The 17,056-nt window shown below is 53.9% G+C and overlaps 1 protein-coding gene across 1 annotated transcript in view; it reads left to right on the top strand.

Moving 5' to 3' along the window:
- UBE3C (ubiquitin protein ligase E3C) overlaps positions 1-15,465 on the top strand; it is a 35,288-nt gene extending 19,823 nt beyond the window's left edge. The window contains exons 14-23 of the mRNA XM_049785266.1: positions 1,234-1,338; positions 2,000-2,087; positions 2,600-2,697; positions 4,779-4,911; positions 5,999-6,246; positions 11,967-12,179; positions 13,501-13,689; positions 13,770-13,836; positions 14,106-14,236; positions 14,575-15,465. Of these exons, the coding sequence (XP_049641223.1) occupies positions 1,234-1,338; positions 2,000-2,087; positions 2,600-2,697; positions 4,779-4,911; positions 5,999-6,246; positions 11,967-12,179; positions 13,501-13,689; positions 13,770-13,836; positions 14,106-14,236; positions 14,575-14,745 (1,443 nt within the window). The 3' untranslated portion in view covers positions 14,746-15,465. The remainder of the gene's footprint in view (positions 1-1,233; positions 1,339-1,999; positions 2,088-2,599; positions 2,698-4,778; positions 4,912-5,998; positions 6,247-11,966; positions 12,180-13,500; positions 13,690-13,769; positions 13,837-14,105; positions 14,237-14,574) is intronic.
- The last annotated feature ends 1,591 nt before the right edge of the window (positions 15,466-17,056 follow it).

Genomic DNA, 17,056 nt, shown 5'->3' with positions numbered 1-17,056 from the left:
TTCAACCGAGGTCTGTCCTAGGTCAGCCGCGTGCAAGGCAAACGCCCTACTGCTGTGCCCTACCCTACTGCTCTGGCCCCTAGTCATACACTTGTTTGTTTTGTTTTGTTGACTTCCTTTTTTTTTTTTTTTTTGGTTTTTGGGCCACACCCGGCTGTGCTCAGATGTTACTCCTGGCTGTCTGCTCAGAAATAGCTCCTGGCAGGCACGGGGGACCCTATGGGACACCGGGATTCGAACCAACCACCTTTGGTCCTGGATCGGCTGCTTGCAAGGCAAACACCGCTGTGCTATCTGTCCGGGCCCAGTTTGTTTTGTTTTGTTTTGGTTTTTGGGTTACACCTGGCAGCACTCAGGGGTGACTCCTAGCTCTACGTTCAGAAATCGCTCCTGGCAAGCTCGGGGAACCCTATGGGATGCCGGGATTCGAACCACTGTCCTTCTGCAGTGCAGGCAAGACAAACACCCTACCTCCATGCTATCTTTCCGGCCCCTAGTCATACACTTATTACATTGGACAAGGTGCTGGGCGTTTTGATGATTTTGGGCCACGCTAGGCAGTACTCAGGGCTCATTCTGCCTCTGCACTCAGGAATCACTCCTAGGAGGCTCGGGTGACCATATGGGATGCTAGGGATTGAATCTAGTTCGGCCATGCAGAGGAAACACCCCACCTGCTATGTAATTGCTCCAGCCCCTTAATCTTATTTTGTAATTAAATCACCAGTATTGGGATGTGACTTCATGGCAGAGACATGTTTAGCAGTTCTGAGACTTGGGTTTGATCTCTGGGACTCTGTGGTTCCCTCATCCCCACCCAACACAGCCCTAATGGGCCTAGAACTACAGAGTGTCGGGGCCAGAGAGATAGCATGAAGGTAAGGCATTTGCCTTGCACACAGAAGGCATCCCGGCATCCCATATGGTCCCCGACGCCTGCAAGGAGCGATTTCTGAGTGTAGAGCCAGGAGTAACCCTGAGTGCTGCCAGGTGTGACCCAAAAAAATAAAAGGAACTACTGAATGTTGCACACAGAGTTGCCGCTCCCTCTTCTTCCCCCTCATCTCTTTGATACTCCTGGTAGGGCTGTGTCCGTGATCCATGTCCTGGCAGGAACTGGCCCTGGGGCTTGACATATTCTTGGCTTACTCTTGTGTGCCTGTGTCTGAGGGCAGCAGACTCACCGCCCACCATGCCCTGGCTGTGTTGCTGGGTCATTTTCCTTCTCTGCAGGTCATCACGAACCTGGTGAAAATGCTGAAGGCCAGAGACACACGGAGAAGCTTCTGTCCCCCGAACCACTGGTTGTCGGAGCAAGAAGATATCCGAGCCGATAAGGTGCCCTGGGCTGTTACGCAGATGCCACGCCAAACAGTGGACTGAGCGCTGAGTGCGGCCTGGGCTGGCCGGAGCCTCCGTCTGTCCCAGTCAGTCTGACCATCTGTCAGCTGAAAGATCCGCCTCTTATTAGGAACAGTACACATCCTGACACACAACATAGGCGTGCATACACTATGTCTCTCTCACAGCAGGAAGAGCAGGGGACAGTTCCCTTTGTGTCAGGAGTAGGCCTGAAAAGATTCATTCTGAGACCCTGAGGGAGACAGCATGTGGAGAGAGAACAGGCCAGTGTGAGAACCAGGAGTGTTTCCACAGACCACCTGGGGCTGACTGTCATAGGCGGGGAGGCTGGTGGGGGTTGAGCTCCATGTCAGGACACACAGGCACACATCAGTGTGCAGCGACATGACAGACACACGGTCACACGTCAGGTACATAGGTCAGTGCTCCCGTACACAGGCCTGAGTTGCTGCAGGGCTGCTGGTTCCCAGAACCTGGTTCTGATGCAGAGGAACGGCAGTGGGGCAAGAGGGTCTGGACACTCAGAGGCTCCATCAGGATATGCTGTGACTGGTCCTTGTGATCACCATGTTGGGGTGGAGGCATAGGAGGGCTGGGACGGGGAGACCCCACATCTGAGCTGGGCATGGTCCCGCAGGTTACCCAGCTCTACGTGCCAGCTTCAAGACATGTGTGGCGCTTCCGGCGGATGGGCCGTATCGGGCCCCTGCAGTCCACCCTGGATGGTGAGTGCCCTGGGCCTGTCTGGGTACCTTTTCCGGGCTCCATGTGACACCTTGAGGTGAGTCGGTCCTGGGTTAGGCATGTTCTGGTTTAGATTTGGCCCAGGCAGCTAGCCAGCTCATGTTGCTGAGTGTTCCACAGATTCGACCAGACTCAGTACAGTGGGGAAGGTTCCTAGTCTTGGGTTCTCTTGTAGGCCCCCCCCAGATGGTCCTCTGGAGTCTAGGAGTAACTCCTCAGCATCTCTGGGTGTGATCCAAAAGCAACCAAAATTTAAAAAATGTTTAGAATATTAAGCAAATAATAGCCACAACATATACAGGGGCTGGAGAGAGAGTTCCGGAGTTCAGGCATTCACCTTATGCAGGGCTACCCAGGTTCAATCCCCAGCACCACATGTGGCCCCTGAGCCCGGGCCCAGCTGCTATGGTAGTGGGAAAGTGCCAGGGCGGACGGGGGTAAGGCGTGTCTGAGGGCTCGCAGGAACTATACTCATGGCTCCCCTGTGTCCTAGTGGGCTTGGACTCGCCACCGCTCTCAGTGTCCGAGGAGCGGCAGCTCGCCATCCTGACGGAGCTGCCCTTCGTGGTTCCCTTTGAGGAGCGAGTCAAGGTAGGAGCCGAGTCCTGAGTCCTGCCTGGCAGGCATGCGTGGACATGTGCCTTGTGTCCTAGTGTGTCCATGTGCCCTTCCGAGGGCTGCTGCTCAGTGGGGCCCCTCACCACGTGCTTTCTTTCCTTTGTTCCTGGGCTGCTTGGACTTGGGGCCACAGCGGGCGGTACTCAGGGCTGCTTCCTGGCTCTGTGCACAGGGATAGGTCCTGGATTGGCTTTAGGGACTCTCCGAGGTGCAGGGGGTGGAACTGACACGCCAGCCCAATGCCCTCCCCGCTTTCCTTTTGCTCCGGCCCCACTGATGCTTCCTAGCACATGTCTGAGCATGGGTCAATCCCAGAACTGCCTGAGTGAGCCAAAAAGGGGGTGGGGGATGGATTGACATCATAATTCGTTGCCTGGTGATTTCTAACTTAATATCATAGACTGTTTACATTTGAAAAGTTTGGGTTTGTATTTATTCAACAACCTGAGGACCTTTCTGAAAAGTGAGAGGCTGTATTCTGGGATTTTAGCCTGAAACAGGCTCACTCTCCAGGAGGAACAGTGCCCCACACTCACTGCTCAGCCCCTGAGCGCCCTCTGCTGGATTTCATGCCATGAAATGCTGAGCAGCTTGTCCTGCTCTGATCCTCCTGATATCTCCCTCTGTGCAGAGCTGTTGGTTCACCTTTCACCCACTGAGGGTTCACAGATGAACAGTCTTAGCAGGGCCAGAGAGACAGGGCAGTAGGGAGGGCACTGGCCATTCATACAACTAACCATACGGGCCCCCCAACCCACACTTGGAGTGACTGCCGAATGCAGATCCTGGAGAAAGGCCTGACCGGGTGTGCCCCAAAACCACAAAGGATGGAAGGAGGGAGGGAGGAAATACTGAGATAGGCTGAATCTCAGAATTCAGTGAGTCTTAAACTTAGTTGTAGAGGGGCCAGAGCATTAGTACGGCAGGGAGGGTGCTTGGCGTGCACACAGTCCATTCAGGTGTGATCATGAACTCGGACCCACCACATTTAGGGCCAGTGTTCTATCCACTCTGCTGTCTATAGTTCCAGCCTGTGCCTGTTCCTTTAAAGTGTGTTCTTGGGTTGTAGCGATTAGACAGTGGGGGAAGGCATTTGCATCCCCTATGGCCCTCTGAGCATTGCCAGAAATAACTGATTTTTTTTTTTAAATAATGGGTGTTTAAAAAAAAAAAAACAGAAAAAAAATAATGTGGGTTTGGGGGCCAGAGCAATAGCGCAATGGTTAGGTTTGCCTTGCACTCGGCCAAGTCAGGTTCTGTTCCTGGCATCCCATATGGTCCCTAAAGCCTGCCAGGAGTAATTCCTGAGTGCAGAGAGCCATGAGTGCCCTTAGTGCTGCCAGGTATGGTCCTAAAAGCTCAAAATAAATAGTGTATTTCAGAAGTTACAGAGACACGAAGTGGGGGCCGGAGATATAGCATAGAGGTAAGGCATTTGCCTCTCATGCAGAAGTTCAGTGGTTCGAATCCCGGTGTCCCATGTGGTCCCCTGAACCTGCCAGGAGCAATTTCTGAGCGTAGAGCCAGGAGTAACTCCTGAGCACTGCTGGGTGTGACCCAAAAAAAAAAAAAAAACAGAGACACGAAGTGAAAATATATGGGGCCAGAGTGATTGTGATTGTACAACGGGGACAGCATTTGCCTCGTACATGATCAATCTGGGTACATGATCATCCCTGGTACCACATAGGATCACCTGAGAGCAAAACCAAGAGTAAGCCCTGAGCACCATGAATGTGGCCCAAGAAAAAACAAAAAAGTGTACATTGGGGCCAGAGATAGCATAGCGATAGGGCATTTGCCTTGCACGCAGCCAGTCCAGGACGGATAGAGGTTTGAGTCCCGGCATCCCATATGGTCCCCATGCCTACTAGGAGCGATTTCTGAGTGCAGAACCCGGAGTAACTCCTAAGCACCACTAGGTGTGACACAAATACAAAAACAAAAAAACAGTGAATATTTATTTAGTAGTTTTTCCTTCTGGTGGTACATGTTCATGGTAACCAAAACGTGCTGTTTCTCATAGCCTTAGAGCTTCTCTCTTTGTTCATTAGATCTTTCAAAGGTTGATTTATGCAGATAAACAAGACGTACAAGGAGAGGGCCCGTTTCTGGACGGCATTAATGTCACGATAAGAAGAAACTACATTTATGAGGACGCCTATGACAAGCTGTCTCCAGAGAACGGTGCGTGAGCTCTGTGCTCTTGTCAGTGCTCTGGGCTGTGGGTGGTCCCAGGTGGCCTGCTGCCTCTCTGGGCTCGCATGATATAGGGCAGCGCAAGCCCCAAGTGCTGGCATCTAGCAAGGGGCTCCCGCATGTAGTCCTGTGCGTCGTGTCACCTCTGAGCAGTTGTTCCAGCCCAGCATGTCTCTGGTGCTGTGTCCGAACACTGCTCTGAGGGTAGCATCCACTGCTGCAGGACAGAGGTGCTGTGACGTGAGCTGTCACCAGGTTGGGTGTGTGCCATCAGACGTGAGAGCAGGCACTGGACCTGGGAGTCTATGTGTAACCTCTCAGAACCTGGGAACTATTGATGATGCTTGGGGTCACTCATACCTGCACCTCACTTCTGTCTGGCCAGCCCCAGGTAACAGTGAGGTCTGGGCAGGACTCCTGTGGTTTTCAGGCTGACCTGGGTACGTTCTGCTCTAAGACACATTCCCTGGAGAAGTGAGACAAGATTCAAATCCAGTGAGCATTTGCCCTTCTCCTTCCTTGGCCATCAGACATGATCTGTGCGGGGGTCCTCAGAGCTGGCTCACGGAGCAGCTGTGTTGGTGCTTGGTGCCAGCCGCTTGGCTTCTTTGGGTACTGAGCCTGGAATGGAGCCATTGAACTCAACCACATCTTGTGCTTTTCTTACTAAGGAAAGCTCAAGTCTGGGACATGTCAGCTATGGGAGTCACAGCCCATCCCTTAATCCTCCTGGGCCATCCGTGGGAGCTCTGAGCTGGCCATACCTCAGATTTGGGGCCCGGGTGGCACACTGGGTCCATACCAGGTAATTCCCGGGGCTCTGGGTGGCATCTGTCACCACCTTCCCCATCACTACCTTCCCCACTAACTGGCCAAGCACTTGAGGAACATGGAAGCTGGCTGTGGACGAATCTCTTGAGTCCTCTCCACCCTTGTTTTCAATGAGCTGTTTGGCTGTCTCCCACGTTTTGTCAGTGCGGAACCAGGTGGCAGATGCAGCCGGAGGACTGGGCCTGTCCCAGATGGGCCTGGCTCTCATGTCCACGTCTCCGACAGCCTTTTCTCCTGCCCTCAGAGCCCGACCTTAAGAAGCGGATCCGAGTCCACCTCCTCAATGCCCATGGGCTGGATGAGGCGGGCATTGACGGCGGAGGCATCTTCCGCGAGTTCCTGAGCGAGCTGCTCAAGTCGGGTTTCAACCCCAACCAGGGCTTCTTCAAGACCACCAATGAAGGGCTGCTGTATCCCAACCCGGCGGCCCAGATGCTCGTGGGGGACTCATTCGCCCGCCACTACTACTTCCTGGGCAGGATGCTCGGAAAGGTAAGGACGGCCCTGCGGGCAGAGCGGGGCCTGGTGAGGGCAGAGCAAGTGACTGACTGACCCTGCGTCACCTGACAGTAGAGGCCCGAGAGGAGTCCACTGGTCTTGGCGTGTGGCCTAAAGGCCTTATAACTTGGAGGCCATCTTCGCTTTGCCCTTTAAGACTGGGCAGGCTGTCCACAAGCGTCTCCTGCTCAGTCTGGAGAAGGCAGCCCACATCCTTAGTCCTGGTGGCGCGAGGCCAGCTCCTGCCTCTGGACAGTGCCTTCTTTCTCCTCAGTCTGGGTGCCCTCCTGCAGGCACCAGGACTCCTGCATCTGGGTGTGTGGTGTGTCCAGACCACCCCTAATCTCCTCCCCTGAGGAGGAGACTAAATCTGATTAATCCGGTTGTCCAGATAGTTTCATTACCTTTTAATTAAATATTACTTGTTGAAATTTCTATGCAAGCAGGAGCTGGAGCGAGAGTAGAGTGGGGACAGCGTTGTCTTACGTCCAGCCCTGGTTCGATTTCCAGCATCTCCTGTGATTCCCTGGGCACCTCCAGGAGTGAGCCCTGAGCATCACTGGTGGGGACCCAAAAGCCAGAAACAGACAATGTAACGCTTGCTGTTGGGTACTTTTCTTTGGTGGGGATTAGCTCAGTCCACACCTGGGAGTGCTCAGGCCTTACTCCTGATTCTGTGCTCTTTCCTGGGGCCAGGGGTCGGGGATAGACTCCAGGTTGGCGGCGCATTCCAGCATTACTTTATGTCTGTTCCCTTTGGTGCATTTACACCCCAGGTGTTATTGTGGCTGGTGCCAGACTAGGAGGGGAGACATAGTGTCTCACAGAAAGCCTGGTCTCCTGTGTATCCTAGTGACAACCTGGAACCTACCAACTTCACATGGCTGAGCAGGAACTAGCAGGGCTGGTGGGGTTGGGGTTTTCCTCGCAGACCAAGTTAGGGTCCCTGCGTCCTGCCCTCTGCCCTCCCAGAGCCCACCTCTTAGCTGGCAGGTCATCGGCACTGCCCGTCCTTGGCTGGGCTGCCTTCCCACATGCGCCCATACCTGCTGCTTGACAGGGAACACCTGCGGTGTCTGTGCCTAGGTGGTCTGTCACTTCCACCTCAGGGCCCTGTGCCCACTGATGCTCAACACTGCACACACCTCCACCTTATCATTGTTCCTTTCCCAGGGGCGAGTGAGATCACAGTCGATGCCCCTGCAGCCCCTCCGAGCTTACTTGCTTACTTGGGGCTTCTCTGAAATGCTGTTCCAATTCCGTCAGGTCCAGTCTGAGCCGTGTGGCTCAGAGGGGTTCTGATCTGCGCCAGGCTGCATACCCGCTGCATGGCTGACTGCAGGGTACGCCTCCTGCTTCGGCTGGCCACCACCCTCAGCTTCCTGGTCTGTGGGGTGCCCTGCCGGATGCTCCCAGAAGCTGATGGCCTCTGTGATGTGACTCGGATTGATCTTGGGCTCCCCACCTTCTGTGAAAGGTTCCTTTTGTGGCTGTGCCCACATCTGCCCATGTGGTTGTGGGCTTTCCTAGGCAGAGCCAGAAATACTTTTGAAGGATGATCGTTGATTCTCTTCCACATAGAACCCCACCGTAATCCGGCAGGCAGAGAGCTTGCCTTGGGCAAACATCACATCAGGAGTGGGCCCTGAGTGCACAGCCAGGAGTCAGTCCTGAGCCCTGCCTGGTTTGTGAACCCAAAACTAAGACAGAATTCTCTTTCCTGCAGCTGAGACTTCGCTCTGCAAATACTGTCCATGTCCTGTATGGTAATCCCCGAGAGAGTAATCTTCTCCGAGCGAATCTGTTTATTCCCTGATTACAAATGGTTAACTTTGTACAAGTGAAAACTGGTCCCTCTAAGTAGGTGCGCTTCAAGGTGTTAACAGTTCGGACTCTGGACCCTAAATCTTCAGAGCAAGAAAATTCCTGTTGATTGATGGCGGTATTTATTGGGTCATAATGTATTTAAATTTTCTTTAATGCACATGTGAGTGATGTTTACGGCGATTGGTGTGGGCTTGGCCCACACCCCGTGCACAACCGTCCATTAGTTGGGGGGGGGTGTCCCTCTTATATTGCAGCTGCTTGGTAAATCAGCCCCCAGACAGCGAATAAATAAGCAGCCACACGGTGACATCATCGTGAACTTTTTCCGTGCATAGAAGTACCTGGGTCCATTTAAGCCAATTAAGTTTAAGATATTTATTGAATGGGATATTTTATCATATTTGAATTTCCTTCAAGATGGCTTTTCCCCCTTGCTTTGGAATATTGATTTAATTGGAACCGAATCCCTATAAATCAGATTACCAGATAATGCGATGGCCACATATTTCAAACTTTTAATTAACAGATGAGAGTGTTGAGTGAGGTTTATAATTCTGTGTCTTCATGGGACGCGGGCACAGTCTGCTCTCCGGAGAGTCAGACTCGCAGGTGGTCTCTCGGGATCTCACCACGCAGTGGGACTCAGACATACTCTTGGGCCTGGCCATGCAGCTTCTGTCTCTCCTGCCGCCTTCCCTGGCCTCCCGTCTCAGCATCTTTGTTCCCCAGGGTGCTTGTGCTCAACTTGTCCATGCCCACTTCAAGGGCTTCCTCAGGACTACTCAGCCCACGGGGCCCTTTGCTGACTTTCCACGTCTGTGGAAGCAGTGAACGAAGCAGTGATGGTGATGAGTGAAGCCATTGTTCTGAAATCATCACCTTCCATGAGAAACAGAGTGGTCAGGCTGGAGTGGGAGCATCTTGAGGATGGTGCCTGCTTTGAACACTGCCGGCCCAGAGCTCACTCTCCAGCACCCCATTTGGTCTGGAAAGAGATTATTTTGCGCTTCATCGTTTTCAGATCATACATGGGAAAGTGGCCTAGTGTCCGAGACGTGTGTCCCAGGAAGCCTTGTTGTTGCAAACTTTTGGGGAATCACTGACCCCGGAGTTCAGTCCCAGGACCAGGTCATCTGCATTTGCTCTACCTCCTCCTCCTCTGGCCTTCAGGCTATGCCCACACATTATATCACAGCCCGCAGAGTGAGGGCAGAACTTGAGGAAGAGGAGGAGGAGTTGAGTTGAGTTGAGTTGTCAGGACCATGTGTGTGTCTGGCTTATGGACACTGAGGGAATGTGGGGTAGTGACCATCAGCACCACAGTGAGGAACAGGGATCAGAGGTCAGGACATCAGGATAGCCCAACCTTGCTTGGGGTATGTCGTGGGGCACCAGGATGCTGATCCGGCCCCACACTCTGCTCCAAAGCTGTCCCAGGGTCCCCAGGTCCATCCACATGTGTTCAGGGCCTCTGTACCTTGTTGTAGAGGGGTCACCTATGTGGGCCCAGTGGGTTAACCCTAACCCTAACCTGGCCCCTTTGGGTCACTCTGCTTTCCAGAATCCCGGACACTGAGATAGGCAGGCAGAGACACACATATAAGATCTGCCCCCCAAGGTCACCGAGAGACACACACACTCAGGAGAGCTGCCCCCAGACCCCACACTGAGACAGAGACACACACACACACACCCCCACACACACCAGTCCCCGACACAGACACACACACTCCGGTACTGAGATATATACATATGCATGTAAACACATCTGGGGAACTGCCTCTTTACACAGTACATGTAAAGGATTTCTGTCCATTCGGCCACGCTGTGTCTGCTGCAGACCAGCCATACCCAGGCCTCCTGTGCCTTGACTAGTCTGAGAGGATGGGGCCTCCCCAAATAGGTAGTGCTGGAGCCGTGTTTGGAGGATGCTAACAGACCCCTTCAGCCCACCTGCCCTGTCAGAGCTAGGTCCAGGACTCGGGTCTGCAGGCTCTGGGCCCTTGAGGGGGAGGGGACAGCACATCGGGTGCACTGAGAGTTAGTGCACTCATGGGCCTTGGCCTCTGGTGGGCGGCAAGTCATGCCTCCAGCCTCAAGGGGGGGAGGGCGCTTCAGGAACCCACCAGCACCCCACTTTCCTGCACTGTCTGCCTGCAAACCCTGAGCTTGGTGTGGCCTGTGGTAATTAAATGATTATCTTCTCACCCCATCGGGGTGGTTTTAATACAATACATGTCTGATATAGTTTTTAGATTAAGTTATAAATGTTCACTTTAGAACCACCTGGAGATTGATAGAGATGCATTTGAAAAGCATTATTTTTTTTATTGATTCTTAATGTAGTAAATTACTGGAGTTATTTGGCAGCAAACAGAAGGTGGCCTGGGATGTGACTCACATTTATTCTCCTGATAGCTCCGCAATCTGCATTAATTGCTTTGCGACTGCACTCTCTTATATTAAAAGGCTTCTCCTATAATTAATCCTTTTTATTTCAAATCATTTTGGCACAATTTCTAGCCATAAACACTCGTCCAAGACCGACAGTTGAGAAACACCATACAGGTCCCCCGTCTACCTCCTTCCCCTCTCTCCTTGACACGTGATTATTGATGTTCACTCCTGCGAACGAGTGCAGGGCAGCTGGCTGGGAATTAAGGCCAGGATGAAAAATGCTAAGTGTATTATTTTGCATAAAAAATAGGCAGTTTTTGAAGTTGTGTAATTAACCTGTGTTTAGAAAATACCTTGATTTATGCCTACATTTGTATCCCAGTTGCATGCATTATGGAAATTTAATTTACAATCCATTTAGCTGATGCAGCCATAGTTTTTTTTAGTGCTATCATTTATTGGTGCTTGTATATTAAATGCTCTAAAGGTATAAACCTGCCTCCTATAAAAAATTGTATGCATGCATTTTCCACTTTATGAGTCACAGAGGGATTGGCTTAAAATTCAGGTAGCTGGGGGTCTGGCTCGCAGACTTAGCAGCCACCTTGTCAGCGATGCAGACAGTAGCCAACCCTGACCTTCCTTTGGGACACAGTGATTTATGCTTGATTTGACTCCAGTTTTCTGTGAGGCTCTTCTGTCTTGGTGGTTGGACCCCACGTGGGCGGGTCTGTCTGTCTGTCTGTCTGAGCTTTGAACAACTCAAGCTAGTGCTCACGCCCTCAGAAAGATATCCTCTGTCCCTTTTTCAGGATTCACTGTCGTCACAGCTTTCCCTTCGGAAACCAGAGCAGAGGGGAATGGTGCTCAGTTTCCTCCCTGCCAGAGACCCTTAGAGGCCATGCCACATGTGGCTGAGCTCCCGGACTCACTTTGTGGGCAGCTCCTAGGCTAGGCTGAGGAGGAGGAGGATGGAGCAGTGTGTGTCCTTGTGTTCCAGGGCCAGCCTTCTCTCCCCCTCCTGTCCTTCTCTGTCCTGTGTCCACCCATAGCCCGTTCAGTTGCACCCCCTGGCCCTCACGTCACCTGCTCCTTTGGCCACAGAGACAGTGAAGCTGGGAGTGGGTCCGACAGCTGGAAAGAAGCCTTGTTATGCGTGTGCCCCACAGGCTCAAGGGGGGGCCAGTGCCAGCTGGGCCTCTGAAGAGCCAGAGTTAGGGTGCCCAGGACAGGGCAGCTCAGTCTACCCTTACCCCCAAGAGGGCAGGGTCTGCCAAGCCCTCAAGGAATAAGACTGGAGCTCGAGTTCCCTCACTGAGCATAGACGGAGCAGGGAAAATGCTTACTTGGAATGACCCAGGTTCAATCCCAGAATCCCATTTGGTCCACTGGGCCCACCCGCAAGGCGTGAGCCATGCACAGATAGGATTACTCTGTGCTCTGAGCACAGAGCCTTGAGTACCCTGAGCCTGATCTGAGCCCATGTGCAGGCCCTGTATGAGAACATGCTGGTGGAGCTGCCCTTCGCCGGTTTCTTCCTGTCCAAACTGCTGGGCACCAGTGCTGACGTGGACATCCACCATCTGGCCTCACTGGACCCTGAGGTCTACCGCAACCTGCTTTTCCTCAAGAGCTACGAGGGTGATGTGGACGAGCTGGGCCTCAACTTCACTGTGGTGAACAACGAGCTGGGGGAGGCCCAGGTGAGTCCAGGTCCGGCACATGGTGCCCTGGCCGCTCTCAGTGCTTGAGACCCTTGGACTGGGGCAGACGAGGGTACCAAGCAGCACGTGGGGGCTCAGGGGCTACCCAGCCTGAACACACGGTGGGTATGTCCCAATTACTCTGTCCCTTGAAAATGAGGCGCTGGACCCGCCAGTTTGTACAGGCTTGGGCTTTACACATCTGTCCCAGTTTGATGCCAGTGAAGATCCATTCCCAGGGCCGCATTCTGGCCTTACTGGTCCTGGTCAGCCCTGAGTCGCAGGGGTGCCCTGGTCATGGGAACCCCCAAGCCCTGAAATGAAAGGGAAGCCTGGCTCTATGGTTCAGTGCCTGGACTTTGTTGAGCTCGCTCGGTCTTTGAGAAGGGACCAAGTGGCACTTGGGTCTTTCTAGCTCAGGCAGGCCATGCTGCTGCTGGCCTGCGTCTTGTTCTCCTGAACTAGATGGTGGCCCAGAAGCGCCTCCTAAATAACACGATGCAGGAGTTGTTGAGGAGCTGCTAAGCACGCAGAGGTGACGCTGAGGCTCCCCCGTTTCTTAGGATTCCCCCCTCTGAGCAGGGATTATGGGTGATGACGCAGACAAATGTTCATTTGGAGGTGAATCCTCAGGAAGATTATGAAGTCCTGGGGAGAGGCCCTAACAGAAGGGAGGCAGGCCTCTCTGGTCTCTTGTCGGGAGGGAGAGAAATTCATGGCCCCTGGTGTTCCCAGGACCCTGTGATTGAAAGATTTGTAATAAGTAGATATTTTACTGTGCTGGCAGGCCATATTCGTCAAACCTTCCCTCTCAGAGCCATGGTGCTGCTCCCAGATTTGTTTCCTGCCCAGGGATCAGTAAGGCTGCTGGTCAGGCACTAACAGATCCACCTGTGTGCACTGGAGTGCTGGCCTCTGAGCTGAGCCTGCAGGCAGCCTCAGTGTACCGTCGCACCCCCAGGCTTCCTCATTGAAGCCTTGGTCAGCTCTCAAATGCACTTCTGCATCCTAAGGGGCTGCCTGTGCACCACAGCACGGACATGCTGGTGCTGCCCTGACTCAGCTCTGGGCTGGTGGGTGCGCCTAGCTCACCATCCACTACCACCCACTCTGCTCTGGGCCTGCCTGTCCCATCCCCCAGGTGTTGCTGAACAGAATTGGCAGGGAGGCTGGGGTGAGTGTGGGTTGTGCCCTGACAGTGCCAGACATGTAGTTAGGGCATTGCCCTCCTGCCCCTCCAAATTACCCAGCATCTCCTCCCTTGGACAGACCCACTACTTCCCACTTCTTTCCCGATGTGAGAATCTATCTCTGTTCCTAGGTGGTAGAGCTGAAGGCAGGCGGGAAGGACATCCCGGTGAGCAGTGCCAACCGCATCGCCTACATCCACTTGGTGGCCGACTACAGGCTCAACCGACAGATCCGCCCACACTGCCTGGCCTTCCGCCAGGGCCTGGCCAACGTCGTGAGCCTGGAGTGGCTGCGCATGTTTGACCAGCAGGAGATCCAGGTGCGCACGTTGCCCTGTCTGGCCTGATAGGAAACGGTCCTATGGCTGACTGTGTCCCTCATAGCTTTGCCTTCTTTCAGGTGCTGATTTCTGGTGCACAAGTCCCCATCAGCCTGGAGGACCTGAAATCCTTCACCAACTACTCAGGTATGTTGTCTCTGTCTGCCCGCCATGTGTCGTGGGATGGGCCCGGTGGTAGGACACAGGATGATGAGGTGGGCACAGCCCACCTGTGTTTATGGAAATGGTTTTTCCTGTCCTGAAATGTCTCCAGGCTCCTAAACACATCACCCACACCTGCACACACCACTCACGCCTGCACGTGCCCACATGCCCCACGTCTCTCAGCACTTCTGTCCCATCCATAGTCAGAAGCTTGTAGCTTTGCCGTGATGTGCCCTTCACTCTTGATGCAGGGGGCTACTCAGCCGAGCACCCAGTCATCAAAGTGTTCTGGAGGGTCGTGGAGGGCTTCACAGATGCTGAGAAGCGCAAACTGCTCAAGTTCGTCACCAGCTGCTCGCGGCCCCCGCTCCTGGGCTTCAAGGTACACGGGGTACCCCGCAGGCAGGCAAGGTCCTGACGGGGAGGATCCCCAGCCCCCTGTGTCCTGTCCTTGCTCCCCCATGCTTATCTGCCCCTCCCCTCGGCTCTGCAGTCCCCAGGAGCTGCATGGTCCTTTCTCCCACACCCCTTGCCTGTGTGGGGGCCACTGTTCAGCATGGCTGCTGCCCCCCTGTCCAGCCTGCGGGAGGAGCACTGTTCCCAGAGTCACAGCTCCGTCCAGCAGGGGGTGGTTTCCCTCTTCAGCATCCCTGTGGCTGCCCACAGACTGGTTGGTGCCCCTGAGCACTGCCCACAGGCTCCCCTGTGCCCTCTTTCCAGGAGTTGTACCCTGCCTTCTGCATCCACAATGGGGGCCCCGACCTTGAGCGGCTGCCCACCGCCAGCACCTGCATGAACCTGCTGAAACTGCCCGAGTTCTCCGATGAGGCCCTGCTGCGGAGCAAACTACTCTATGCCATCGAGTGCGCTGCCGGCTTTGAGCTGAGCTGAACCAATCCAGCTGCCCTGCCTGCCCTGTAGCCATCGCCAGGAGCCTTGGCACTGCCCTGACAAGCTGGACAGGAACCAAAGAGGGAGTGGGGCTGTGCCCCGGGGTCACACTCCTTGGAGGCTCCAGCCCAGGCCAGTGTCTTGCTGCCTTTCCTAGGCAGGTGCCCTGGGTCCAGGCCGCAGGACCCTGCATCTCGTGAGGAGCACGGCTCTGGGGCTGTGTCCCGATCTCTGCTCACTCCCTGCGCTCTCCCGCACCAGGCCAGGCAGCTTTGGTGAGGGGGGGAAGTTCCCACTGCAGCACCTGACCTCGGCTCAGGGTCTGAACCAAAACCCAGGCTACCCTCCCCAGCCTCCTGGGCCACCCCTTCTGCCCACTGCTGCAGGGAAGACGGGGTCCCCACCCCAACTGCACTTTATCTGGGAGCCTCTGGGTGCAGCCTCTGAGCAGAACTTTCAGGGGTGGCCAGCTGCTCCCCTCTGCAGGATGGGGCAGGGCCCAGCTTTCCCTCACCCCGTGTACTTGGATACACCGATGCCCCTCACCCACTCCTATCCCATGCGCCCATGCAGTGCCTGACGGAGCAGCACTAGCAATAGACCCTTCCATGTGGGCCAAATGATGGAAGACAATGACCATTATCAAAACAAAACGTCTAATTTCTTAACTTGAATAATAAAGTCCGTGTTTCCTGCTATTTGTAGATCACGGGAACAGCCCCACGTGGACTTGTCTCTCCATTCCTTTCCTTGCAGGCTATACCCAAATGTTAGTGATCTTGGGCAGGGATTTGTAGAGGATTTGGGGAAAACTGCAGTTAAGTCACTTGAGTTTATCCTTGGCCCTGCTGAGCTTATTTATTTGTATGTTCTTGCGGCTACAAATTGGCATTAAATTTTCTTTTCCAAGATTGTGTTGGAGCTTGCCCTGTGAACTCCCAGAGCCAGCGTATGTGTTTCTCAACCTAGACCCTGGGGCAATGGGTGCCCTTCTCTTCTTCCTCACACTACCCTCTCTCACACCACTTTTCTGCTTGTGCTCTGGCCTCAATGTTGAGTTCATGGACCTTCCAGAAATTTCTCTCTGTAGATCCCTGCAGGCAGCATTGGTATTGGTTGGCACTTCCCTGCCTACCTTCACTCAGAATCCCTGGATGATGGCCCAGTCCTGGGGTACAGCCGTGTGTCTGGAAGGGTCTGGAAGGCCTCTGTTGGGGCTCTTAGCTAAGGGAGCTGAAAATTAGGAGCCTCCAGTGGCAGAGGATAGAAACGCGCCCCCCCCACCCCCCGACCCACCCACCCTCATGCCACCCATCATCAGTCAGTGTGGCATTGTGGCCTTGCAGGATGGGGAACCCATAGTGTGCCCCAGCAAGAACTCCAAGGACCAAGTTCTGGGGACCAAGCCAGGCTGTATGCCCTCCTCTTGACTCTGGCTTGGCTTTGTCTGTAACCACTCCGGGTGCTATAGCCAGTGAGGTGTTGACTGTGGTCTCTATGGACGCCTCTAGGCATGTGCCCCCCTCAAGAACTTTTGTCTTTTTGGCTTCGGGTCCATGCCCAGCAGTGCTCAGGCCACTTTTGCACTCAGGATCACTCAGCAGTATGTGGGGGACCATATGGAATACTGGAAATGGGACCCAGGTCAGCTGTGTGCAAGGCAAATGCCCTCCCCAATGTATCACTCCAGCCCCAACTATTTTCTTTTAAAGGGGACATTTGCCCACCCTCAGTGTGCAAGGGAACTGAAACATCAGGGATCCTCAGGGAGGATCTGTCCTTCGGGAGGACAGTAGGAAACTGATAATGCATGTGCCAGGATGGCATCTTAGGAAAGGGATAACATGGTGGGGCTACAAGCAAATATACATCAGGCCTGAAACTGGCCTATAAACACTTCCCACCCTGTATCCAGGTTTGCTTCCTGCCAGAGCTGGCCTTGGAGAACATTCTGAAGCTGCTGGGAAGGGAGCACCATCCTTTGGTTTCCCAGCCTGGGTGGGTTGGCAGGTTCTATCTACATAGCTTGCTTTCACCAACTGCCCTTGGGTCTCTTCCTGGAACCGGCCTTTTTTCCCCAGCAGCCCTGGGCATTTCCTGGTGTAGCAAGAGCAGAGAGGAAGAGCAACAGATCTCCTGGGGCGAGGCCTGTGGGGAATTCGGTCTGACCCTACTCCACAAAACGAAGAATGCTCACAAACCGAGCGGCCTACTTCTGCCTATGGCAGAAAAGCAAAAATTAACCCACCAAAACCAAAAAGTAAGAATGTTGGGGCCTTATGCAATCCCCCAGTATCCCATAGGGTCACCT

The sequence above is a fragment of the Suncus etruscus genome, chromosome 13 (genome assembly GCF_024139225.1).
Source record: "Suncus etruscus isolate mSunEtr1 chromosome 13, mSunEtr1.pri.cur, whole genome shotgun sequence".
Taxonomy (NCBI): Eukaryota; Metazoa; Chordata; class Mammalia; order Eulipotyphla; family Soricidae; genus Suncus; species Suncus etruscus.
The sequence above is the reverse complement of the archived record's forward strand: the minus strand, read 5'-3'. Positions and strand labels throughout refer to the sequence as shown.